General features: G+C 42.2%; 1 protein-coding gene across 2 annotated transcripts; it reads right to left on the bottom strand.

Annotated features, from left to right (window-relative positions):
- Positions 1–1,120: 1,120 nt before the first annotated feature.
- Positions 1,121–11,633, bottom strand: LOC109889263 (anoctamin-10). 2 transcript variants are annotated; one of them, XM_020480571.2, is made up of 13 exons: positions 11,311–11,633; positions 10,494–10,747; positions 9,958–10,131; positions 9,573–9,713; positions 9,081–9,200; positions 8,353–8,988; positions 8,036–8,091; positions 6,975–7,049; positions 6,537–6,701; positions 6,149–6,340; positions 5,787–5,924; positions 4,561–4,677; positions 1,121–4,473 (listed from the first exon to the last, which is right to left on the bottom strand). In XM_020480571.2, the coding sequence occupies exons 2-13, from the start codon at positions 10,741–10,743 to the stop codon at positions 4,465–4,467; spliced, it is 2,073 nt and encodes a 690-aa protein (XP_020336160.1). In that variant the 5' UTR covers positions 10,744–10,747; positions 11,311–11,633; the 3' UTR covers positions 1,121–4,464. The 2 variants fall into 2 exon arrangements, with proteins under 2 accessions (XP_020336160.1, XP_020336159.1); XM_020480570.2 differs by having other exon boundaries at positions 11,500–11,632.

Genomic DNA, 11,633 nt, shown 5'->3' with positions numbered 1-11,633 from the left:
CACCATGGGACCACTCAGCCGGCATACCGCTCAGGAAGGAGACACGTTCTGTCTCCTAGAGATGAACGTACTTTGGTGCGAAAAGTGCAAATGAATCCCAGAAAAACAGCAAAGGACCTTGTGAAGATGCTGGAGGAAACAGGTACAAAGTATCTATATCCACAGTAAAAATGAGGCCTATATCGACATAAAAAAACCCACTACGGTTTGCAACTGCACATGGGGATAAAGATCATACTTTTTGGAGAAATGTCCTCTGATGGAACAAAAATTGAGCTGTTTGGACATAATGACCATCGTTATGTTTGGAGAAAAAAGGGGAAGGCTTGCAAGTCGAAGAACACCATGTCAACAGTGAAGCATGGGGGTGACAGCATCATGTTGTGGGGGTGCTTTTCTGCAGGAGGGACTGGTGCACTTCACAAAATAGATGGCATCATGAGGTAGGAAAATTATGTGGATATATTGAAGCAACATCTCAAGACATCAGTCAGGAAGTTAAAGCTTGGTTGCAAATGGGTCTTCTAAATGGACAATGACCACAAGCATACTTCCAAAGTTGTGGCAAAATGGCTGAAGGACCACAAAGTCAAGGTATTGGAGTGGCCATCACAAAGCCCTGACCTCAATCTTATAGAACATTTGTGGGCAGAACCAAAAAGGTGTATGCGAGCAAGTAGGCCTTCAAACCTGACTCAGTTACACCAGCTCTGTCAGGAGGAATGGGCCAAAATTCACCCAACATATTGTGGGAAGCTTGTGGAAGGCTACCCAAAACGTGACCCAAGTTAAACTATTTAAAGACAATGCTACCAAATACTAATTGAGTGTATGTAAACTGCTGACCCACTGGGAATGTGATGAAAGAAATAAAAGCTTAAATAAATCACTCTCTACTATTATTTAGACTTCTGACTTTAGCCAAATACAAGGAATTTTTACAAGGATTACATGTCAGGAATTGTGAAAAACCTAGTTTAAATGTATTTGGCTAAGGTGTATGTAAACTTCCGACTTCAACTGTATGTGCTGTAGAGATGATCAACCAATAATTATTCCTCTGAAGCAGTCATGGTTTTCTTTTTTAGTCAGTCAAATGATACAAATGCATGAAAAGGAATTTCAGTACCTTTTTGGATGATTAGGTATGTTTAGTTTATTTAGTCAAAGACAACCATCAACCCAGCTGTTTACATTCATCCAACACTGCACCTGTTCTAAAAATCTTCCTTTTTAAAAGATACAGATAATGCACATGTAATAACATAACATATTCCAACATCAAGCTCATCATCAATCCATATGTTTAAATATAGTCATCTTCAAATAAAAGTACACAGATATGTGATATCAAGTGCTTTCAGTGGTGTTGCAATGTGCCTGAAGCGTATAACATAACACTCATAATGTGAAAGTACATGCTTAGAAAAAAGAGTTCAAAAAGGGTTCTTCGGGAAGTCCCCTTAGGAGAATCCTTTTTGGTTCCAGGTAGAACCCAAAAGGCCTTTACCTGGAACCAAAAATAGTTATTCAAAGGGTTCTCCTATGGGGGCAGCCGAAGATCCCTTTTAGGCTAGATAGCACCTTTCTTCCTAAAAGTGTACGTGGAACACACTGCCGGGAAAAATGTACAAAATGATATGCATATTTGCACCTGTGTGATTATACAGCAAATGAAATACTTGCATAGTATGTTTCACACACACAATAAAGTCCAAAGCTACCCAATATTTCAAGAAGTCTCAAACACACTTATGCTGAAGCTGCATTAACACAACGCACAAAAGCTCTTAGCTCTTGCTCTTTGGTTTTCCTTCATCATCAGTGCCTTGCCTCTCACTCTAGTACAGGGATGTCAAATATATGGCCCACGGGCTGGATTCGACCAGCGAAAGGTTCCTATCCGGCCTGCAGGTGGTTTAAGTAATAAATAGATAGATAGATAGATAGATAGATAGATAGATAGATAGATAGATAGATAGATAGATAGATAGATAGATAGATAGATAGATAGATAGATAGATAGATAGATAGATAGATAGATAGATAGATAGATAGATAGATAGATAGATAGATAGATAGATAGATAGATAGATAGATAGATAGATAGATAGATAGATAGATAGATAGATAGATAGATAGATAGATAGATAGATAGATAGATAGATAGATAGATAGATAGATAGATAGATAGATAGATAGATAGATAGATAGATAGATAGATAGATAGATAGATAGATAGATAGATAGATAGATAGATAGATAGATAGATGGGGGGGTTTGACATATACAGTGCATTTGGAAAGTATTCAGACGCCTTGACTTTTTCCACATTTTGTTACGTTACAGCCTTATTCTAAAATTGATTAAATTGCATGTTTTTCCTCATCAATCTACAGTAATAATACCCCATAATGACAAAGCAAAAACAGGTTTTTAGAAATGTTATGAGACTCGAAATTGAGCTCAGGTGCATCCTGTTTCCATTGATCATCCATCCGTGAGAGGTTTCTAGAACTTGATTGGTGTCAGACGCTCCCCATCCAACTTGACAGAGCTTGAGAGGATCTGCAGAGTGGAATGGGAGAAACTCCCCAAATAAAGGTGTGCCAAGCTTGTAGCATCATACCCAAGAAGACTCGAGACTGTAATCGCTGCCAAAGATGCTTCAACAACGTACTGAGTAAAGAGTCTGGATACTTATGTAAATGTGATATTACAGTTTTACAGTTTTTATAAATGTGCTAAAATTTCTACACACCTGTTTTTGCTTTGTCATTATGGGGTAATGTGTGTAGGTTGATGAGGAAAAAAAATATGTAATCCATTTTATAATAAGGCTGTAACGTAACAAAAGGGGGTCTGAATACGTTCAAATGCACTGTATACATACAGTATGTATATATATATATATATATATATACAGTACCGGTCAAAAGTTTGGACACACCTACTCATTCAAGGGTTTTTCTTTATTTTGACTATTTTCTAATCATTGTAGAAAGAAAGCTGTCATCAAGGCAAATGGTGGCCACTTTGAAGATTCTCAAATATAAAATATGTTTTAATTTGTTTAACGCTTATTTGGTTACTACATTATTCCATGTGTTATTTCATAGTTTTGATGTCTTCACAATTATTCTACAATGTAGAAAAGAGTAAAAATATAGAAAAACCCTTGAATGAGTAGGTGTGTCCAAACTTTTGACTGGTACTGTATATATATATATATTATTTATTTAAATATTATTGTCCAAACTTTTGACTGGTACTGTACATATATATATTTTTTAAATTATTATAATACATTTTAAAGTGGGAATCAAACTCATTATACTTTAAAATGACTAAAACAACATTGAAACTGTGTAGAAATGCTAATGGACCTATATTCTTACAGTTTCTTGAGTGTGTCCAGCATCCTAAAAATCACAGAAATGAAAGCTAGACAGACAAGGAGTAACATTTTCAAAAACAATAGAGAAGTATTTTTTGCACTTTTTGACAGTGAGGAAATATAGCACATTTTCAGTGCAGCTCTCCAGACCTCGATGAAGACCAAATGGCCCCCGGACCAAAATTAGTTTGAAACCCCTGCCATCTCCCATGACATGAGAGACTTCTCTAGTTATGACTTGAGCAGTCCTCCAGGGTGAGATACTGAGACTGACAGAGCTTCTCATGGCATACTCTGGCAGGCTCCAGGATTTAGGTTTAGAGGTCAGACAGACATCTCTTTGGATCCTCCTCTCCCTCATCGCCATGGCAGCTGATTCTAATGAGCCCCCAGGTCCAGACCAACATTTGAAGGGCAACAGGAGACAGATTATGGACTTCCCCTCAGGGGTTCCCAGTGGTGTAAAGTACTTAAGTAAACATACTTTTAAGTACTACTTAAGTAGTTTTTTGGGGTATCTGTACTTCACTATTTATATTTTTGACTACTTTTACTTTTACTCCACAACATTCCAAAATAAAAGAATGTACTTTTTACTCCTTACATTTTCCCTAACACACAAAAGTACTCGTTACAATTAGAATACTCAAGCAGAATTATGGCACCTATCAATATAACACTTTGTCATCCTTACTGCCTCTGATCTGGCGGACTCACAAAACACAACTACTGTCTTTGTAAATGATGTCTGAGTGTTGGAGTGTGCCCCTTTCTGTCCGTAATTAAAAATAACACGAAAATAGTGCCAACTAGTTTGCTTAATATAAGGAATTTTATGTACAGCATTTACTTTTACTTTGTACTTTTACCCAAGTATGACAATGTAGTACTTTTTCTACCACTGTACTTAAGTACATTTAAAACCAAATACTTTTAGACTTTTACTCAAGTAGTACTTTACTGGGTAACTTTCACTTTTACTTGAGCCATTTTCTGTTAAGTTATCTTTACTTTTACTCAAGCATGACAATTGAGTACTTTTCCACCACTGGGGGGTTCCACAACCTTTAGAGCTTCTGTAAAGTCAAAGGGAGATGTTTGATTGTCAGACACTTGATTGTTACGGTAAGGTCAGGGCTTTTCTATAATGATTATTCTCTCACCTGCTGCCCAAGAGCTTGCATGGAGTGAAACTCAATCTGTTCCCTCTTGATTCTGACCCAGTCTGGTTCGTCTGGGATCATAAAAGCAAGAATCATCTTGACCAGGATCAGGACATGCTGACAAACAAACACACACATATACACTAAGTATTAGTATACAATACATGAAGAACACCTGCTCTTTCCATGACTGACAACCCTAGTCACAGACTGTTCTCTCTGCTACTGCACGGAAAGCGGTACCTTATAGTGCCAAGTCTAGGTCCAAGAGGCTCCTAAACTGCTTTTACCTCCAAGGCATGAGACTACTGAACAGCTCATCAAGTGGCTACCCAGACAATTTGCATTGCCCCCCCCCCCCCTCTGTTATTATCTTTGCATAGTCACTTTAATAACTCTACCTACATGTACATATTACCTCAATTACCTCGACACAGATACACCTGCACATTGACTCTGTACTGGTACCCCCTGTATATGGCCCCGCTATTGTTATTTACTGCTGCTCTTTAATCATTTGTTTTTCTTATCTCTTACTTTTTTTAGGTATTTTCTTAAAACTGCATTGTTGGTTAAGGACTTGTAAGTAAGCATTTCACTGTAAGGTCTACACCTGTTGTGTTTGGCGCATGTGACAAATAACATTTAATTTGATTTGACCAGGTGACTCGAGGTGAATGCCATGGTCCCTAATTGACGTCACTTGTTAAATCCACTTAGATGTAGATGAAGGGGATGAGAGTATTTTTAAGCCTTCATACAATTGAGACATGGGTTGTGTATGTGTCATTCAGAGGGTGACTGGGAAAGGCAAAAAATGTAAGTACCTTTGAACAGGGTATGTTAGTAGGTGGCAGGCGCACCGGTTTGTGTCAAAAACTACAACACTGCTGGGTTTTTCACACTCAACAGTTTTCTGTGTGTATCAAGAATGGTCCACCACCTAAAGGACATCCAGCCAACTTGACACAACTGTGGGAAGCATTGGAGTCAACATGGGCCTAGCATCCCTGTGGAACGCTTTCAGCACGTTGTGGAGTCCATGCACAGATCAATTGAGGCAATACTTCAGAGAAACTCAATATTAGGAAGCTGTTCCTAATGTTTGGTATACTCAGTGTACATACAACATATGAACAGTTGGGTAGATAATGACAGAGTAATATGCTATGAATAAGACAACTGTTATGAGCAAGAAACTGAACTGTACTATAATCATACTGTACCTCGACCAGAATGGCGAAGAGAATGATGTTTCTGCCGCTAATCCCTCCCTCCAGACAGAACTCCCGGACCCGAGGAGACAGTAGCAACAGCCAGCAGTTAGACATAACTGAAACAAACCCCAGAACCTCAAACGCTGTCTGAAATATACAAAGGCATACATAAGTATAGTTACAGGCACATAGAAGGACAGGAGCAAAGACAGACACGTGTACAGCAACATGGATTGGCACCAATTTGAAAATGACATTAACCACATCTATTTATTCACCAGATTTAGCTACATAGCTCATTTCCATCTGCTGTAAAATGCGCTCCCTGTTTGTTCACATTTTCACATTCCCTCTCTTAAAAACCACCTGACCTGCCACACTCCTATGTTGGACACAGGGGCTGAGAAGGGTTTTCGGAACAGTTTACAGATCTTGTATGCATCTGCTCTGATCTCTGTGACGTTGTTGAGGAGCAGGAGGACGGCGGTGAGCGGGTACACACAGGAGAACAGACTCAAATACCCAAACTGCACCAGCAACTCAATGTACTCAGCAAATAGGCCCTGAAACATAGCGACAGATGCGATAAGTTACACACCAAAACATAACATTCAGTCACATACAGTACAAATACAGTGCAAATACACCCAACCTTAATTCAACCCCCTACGGCACAGATACAAAGAAAGTCAGACAAGAGCACAATGAAGAGAAACAGAGGAAAACGTTCAAACACAAACACATTTTACATGGACTTACTGGAAAAGGGGGCAGGCTTCTCTGGGCTCTGAGTTTGTCCACATTTGGGTCATCCTCCTGCTGCTTCTTCTGAGGAGCACTGAAGAAGCGGTCCACTATGAACGGCACCACCACCTCTGTACACTGGTTCACCAGTTGGGTCACGATTAGCAGAGACGCAAGCCTCTGGGTACACAGACAGTTGGTTAACACACACAAATAGTTACCTGCTGTATACAAATGCACTCATGCATGCACCCGCACATGCACACACACACACACACGCTGTGATCAACTACTTTAGGTGCAGTACATACTGCACACAGAGAGATCATGATGTGTTCTGTTGCACAGCTCAAGGAAACATTTATTTACATTAGCGATTTTTACTGTTACATTGTAAATAATTTCCTCTGGCCAGTCATAAACAAACAGTGCTGCCCAGCTGAAATCTCTTACCTTCCTTAGAAGTGGAAGGTCTTGTTTGTAGAAGGCAATGTGAAATAGCACAGCAAAGTAGTTGAAGAAAGTAAACTGAAAAATAGACATTTACAGTTTCAAAGCTAATTTCCACCAATGCTAAACATTTTGCCATGGGGCTGAGAAGATTTTACAGTTTTAATGCTGGTTTCCTGCAATTCTACTTATTTTGCCATAGGGCTGAGAAAACATTTAACAGTTTTAAAGCTAGTTTCCTGCAAATCTTTACATTTGTCATACGGTTGAGTGAAAAATGGCAGTTTCAAAGCTAATTTCCTGCAATTCTACACATTTTGTCATTGGGCGGAAAGAACATTTTAAAGTTTTAAAGCTAGTTTCCTACAATTTTACACATTTTGACATGGGGCTGAGAGACAATTTGCAGTTTTAAAACTAGCTTTCTGCAATAGTACACATTTTTGCCATGGCTTATGCCATGTTCTTATGCTATCTGGGTGACTCAAACATTATAACAAAATCAATGGGCGACGCATGCCATGACTACATTTTTATTTTGGTGATTGTTAGTTCCCAGAGGTGATCTAAATTTTTAATATATTGCTCCAATATATTTTCTACATACTTTATATCTAGTTCTAGTCATTTAAGTTCACACTGAAAACATTTTACTGAAAATGATTTGGGATGGTAAAATAGCACATGCATATGTGAGAAACACTGAATACATATCCTGTTTTACTGTATCTGATTTGCCTCTGACTAAGGAATGGCTCCCACATCTGCTTATACATACACAGATGATACCATCTGCACACTACACCTACCTGTATCAGAATACATTTAGCTCTGCACCAGGGATTAATGCAACAGATTTAGATATTCAGTAGGAACAGAGAGAGAGGGAGGACCAGAGGGACAGGTGGAGGATGAGGAGGAGGAGGAGGAGGAGAAGGAGGAGGAGGAAGAAGGAGGAAGAGGAGGAGAAGGAGGAGGAGAAGGAGGAGGAGGAAGGAGGAAGAGGAAGAGGAGGAGGAGGAGAGGAATAAACTGACAGATGGGGAAGGACGAGTGGGACTGACCAGGAGGACTTTGGTGGTATGATGGTTCTGGAAGGAGGACTCCTCTCTGTGGTTTTCTACAAGAAGAAAATAAACAGATTTTCAGGTGTTACAGACAAACAATCTGTGACACCTTGTATCCAATTGCATACTGTATGATTCTATTAGCCTATGCCCTTCGGTGAACTTAGCTCTGTTTTCCCAAACATTTTTCCCCCCACCACAATTATTCATCAACATCAAACCTATTGTCTCTCTCCCTCTTCTCAATCAGATTATTTTTCACCTCCTCCCTATCTAACCCATCTACCTCTCCGTCGCCCAGTGCCCTTTCTCACCCCACTCGGTGAGTTGCATGGCCACAGTGCGGTACACATTCCCCAGCATGTTGGTGTAGACGATGTGAGCCACAGAGGGCAGGTAGAGCAGAGCTCCAGAGAACAGGGAGCCGCTGTCCTGATGGAAGCCCTGTGCCAGTGCCTCTCCGTGGTAGAACCCTGTCATACCCAGCACCACCATCCCCAGGAAGAACCCCACCAGGGGCACAGACACCAGGCCTACACGCAGCTGCCTCTGCCACTCCGGGAACAGGGGCTCCAGCCGCCCGGTCACAGGGTTGATCCCCAGGGTGCCGTGGAAACCAGGGCGGGGCTCAGCGAAGCGCTCGGCCAGGTGCAGCAAGCCCCAGCGGTGGGAGAGGGAGGAGCTGCGTCGCTTCCAGAACTCCATGACCAGCGTGGACCACAACATGCTGAACACGGCCTGTACCATGTGACCGCTGACCGAGGGGCTGTCGTCCACCTCTACCACCCCCCCAGCCTGCTCCTTCACAACTCCAGCTCCTGATCCACCACCAGGCAGCAGAAAGGTCAGCACCAGGCCTAGGATAGCAGGGGGCACCAGAGCCCAGGTGTAGAAGTCCAGAAAGCTGAAGTAAAACCCCACGGTGCCTCCGAAGTAGGCTTGGATAGAGTCTGCATAAAGGACAGAGAGACCATTAGTAGGATAAAGGAATACAAGTTTGTGTATGTGTGTCTATGTTTATATTCATGTTATTGTTGTTTACCAAGAGGCTGTCCCCATATCTGCTTCCCAGAGTACCAGTTTCTGCACAGGTCTGTCAGTCTCTGCTTGTCATGCAGAGGGAAGATGTCCTTTATCACTCCCGCCTTCTCTAGCTTCTGACCTACAATATAGAGACAAGAGGGATAGGCTTGGACAGGACAGAGAGCTGTACAATACAACTACCATTACTACACATACAGAAAGGGAAGAGGAGGTAACATAGGCAGCAGCTCGGCAGAAATGCATTACACTGTTAACACTATCCAGCATATGTAAGGGACAGTGTGTTGTAGTTCTCAGATCAGTAAGGGAGGACAGGAGAGAGCACAGAAATGATCAACCAGAGATGGAGCTCTGCTCTGCTGCAGAGCAGCTTAGCTAAGCAAAATAATGACAAAGAGAACAGAAAATGCTGAGGTAAACAGAATATTTAAAACAGCGCACGCACACACACACACACACACACACACACACAGAGAGAGTAGAGACTCACATATGTTCTCCCTGGCCTTCAGGACCCCCTGAGACTCAGGGACTCCAGGGATTTTCTGCCCCTTCTGGGCCCTTAGAAAGTCCAGCTCATACTTGACTATGTACTGACGCTCCGCTAGCGTCAGGAACTCCTGCATGTCATCTGGTAACACAGAGGACAGGCGTCAACCAAGACTGTCATATATATTACATTTCATATTGTATTTGATCTTTATTACTACAGTTTATTACCACAGTGAATGTGTTGATTGTATTCCAACAGAAGGTGTATTGGGTGCTGAATATCTACACAACAAGTTCAATTTCAACTTGCCTAGTCGTGTTAGTAACTGTTATTACCGTAACTATCCCTCTACTCTTTCCCTGCTGATTACCAACATTCTTACCAACATTTCTGAAGTTGTCTCTGTCATTGTAGGAGAAAGCAACCATGTCTCCATTGTGGTATTTCTTACACAGACCCAAGTCCTCTGTGGCTCTGAGGAGGGTGCAGCGAGGAGCAGACACCACGATCACATCCCCACACTCATCCTCTCCAGGGTGGGCCAGCAACGCTGCGCCTAGTCCAGGGAGGAAGAGAGAGGTTCAACCATATTATCATTGCCTCTACTGCAGTGTTCTTTGAGGGTGTAGTCCTACAATCTTCAGTTTCAGCCCGGTAATGACTGACACCTGATTAAGATAATAAACTTAGATACTGATGAATGCTCCCGCAGTTGTAATGTGCAGCGTTTTGACTCAAAGGTCTTCGTCAGGCTTAACCCACGTTAATAAAGCAGTCACTGGATGTACGTACACTACTTTGTAACAAGAGACTCAACTAATAAACTAATATTACTCAATAGTACTGAGCTGGAACAAAACACAACAAAGATTGAAGACGTCTGATCTGCTGCTGATCCTATCTGACCTGACCTCTCACCTCCGTCTCTCTCGGGCACCTCGATCAGGGAGATGAGCCACCTCTTGGTGACGGGCTGGATGTTGTCTGAAAGCTGAATGAGGACCAGGGGCTCCACCTGCTCAGACACACAGCAGGGACAGCTGACCTGCGTCCAGGAGCCCTGGTTCAGGACCTTCGTCTGGGTTTGGACGGAGCCTTCATCTTCATTACCCAGCAATGCCGTTGTCTCCCTGTGGCCTTCACCTTTATCACCTAGTGATGTCATCATCTCCCTGTAGAGAGGCAGTGTGTGTTACCTGGTTCATCATCTGTGATATATTTATACACCCTGTAATCCACACATTTACATGGAGAGTTCAAATGGCCATAGAAGGTTGTGGCTGCAGGTTAGAGAGCAGGCCAATTTGCATGTGATGCTGAGAGGACAGGGTAGCAGTAAAACATAGAGAGGACAGAGAGGAATGACCAGATGGCAGAGATCTGAAGTTGTGAACACTGAGTCAACATGGGAGGGCAGCAGTAGCCAGAGATAGACGTTATCAACAGAAACAAGGGGCCAGGCCGGCTGCAGTACATAGTCTTCTTTGTGCTTGGCTCTAAGTGCTTCACCTCACTGTCTCTTTAATTATGTTGTGCGTCAAGAAGGAACCGCAGAGAGCAACGGCAGTGTGGTAGCAGCATCTGAGCAGATAAGCAACTTCCTATGGGCTCTGCCTCTGACAACAGAGATATATATAACATGTAACATCAAGGCCGAGAGGAAGAAAGTGAAAGCTAGATAGAGGAGGAAGGAGGGAGGTAAAGAATAATGAGTGTATGAAGGAGTGTACGGTACCTGACAGGGCGCTGAGGTATAGGTCAATAGGCGTATGTGGATAGCTGGCCCACACCCCCTCCAGTGTGATGTTTGAACACACACAATAGCACAGACAACACACACACGAACATACACACACAGTTGTCCTGAAATAAAGGTGGGGCCTGGTCAGGGGTCCTGAACACAGACCTAAACACACACACTTACACACTACGGATCTGTCCTTGCAGATGGTTGATTCAAAGTTGAGTTGCAGGACAGGAATGCAGTGAAACTTCTCCTTCCCTTCAGGGTGTGGAGCTCTGCTCACTGCGTTTATTTTTCCTCCCTGACAGGCACCT

Source organism: Oncorhynchus kisutch, linkage group LG4 (assembly GCF_002021735.2).
Source record: "Oncorhynchus kisutch isolate 150728-3 linkage group LG4, Okis_V2, whole genome shotgun sequence".
NCBI lineage: Eukaryota > Metazoa > Chordata > Actinopteri > Salmoniformes > Salmonidae > Oncorhynchus > Oncorhynchus kisutch.
Note: the sequence above shows the minus strand (reverse complement) of the source record. Positions and strands in the feature narration are given on the sequence as shown.

Excerpts from the sequence above, each read along its gene's own strand:
- LOC109889263 (XM_020480571.2), bottom strand. The coding sequence starts at position 10,743 with ATGATGACATCACTAGGTGATAAAGGTGAAGGCCACAGGGAGACAACG. Across the intron at positions 10,132-10,493 it reads GGTGCCCGAGAGAGACGGAG|GCGCAGCGTTGCTGGCCCAC; the intron begins GTGAGAGGTCAG and ends TCCCTGGACTAG. Across the intron at positions 6,702-6,974 it reads ACCTTCCACTTCTAAGGAAG|AGGCTTGCGTCTCTGCTAAT; the intron begins GTAAGAGATTTC and ends CTGTGTACCCAG.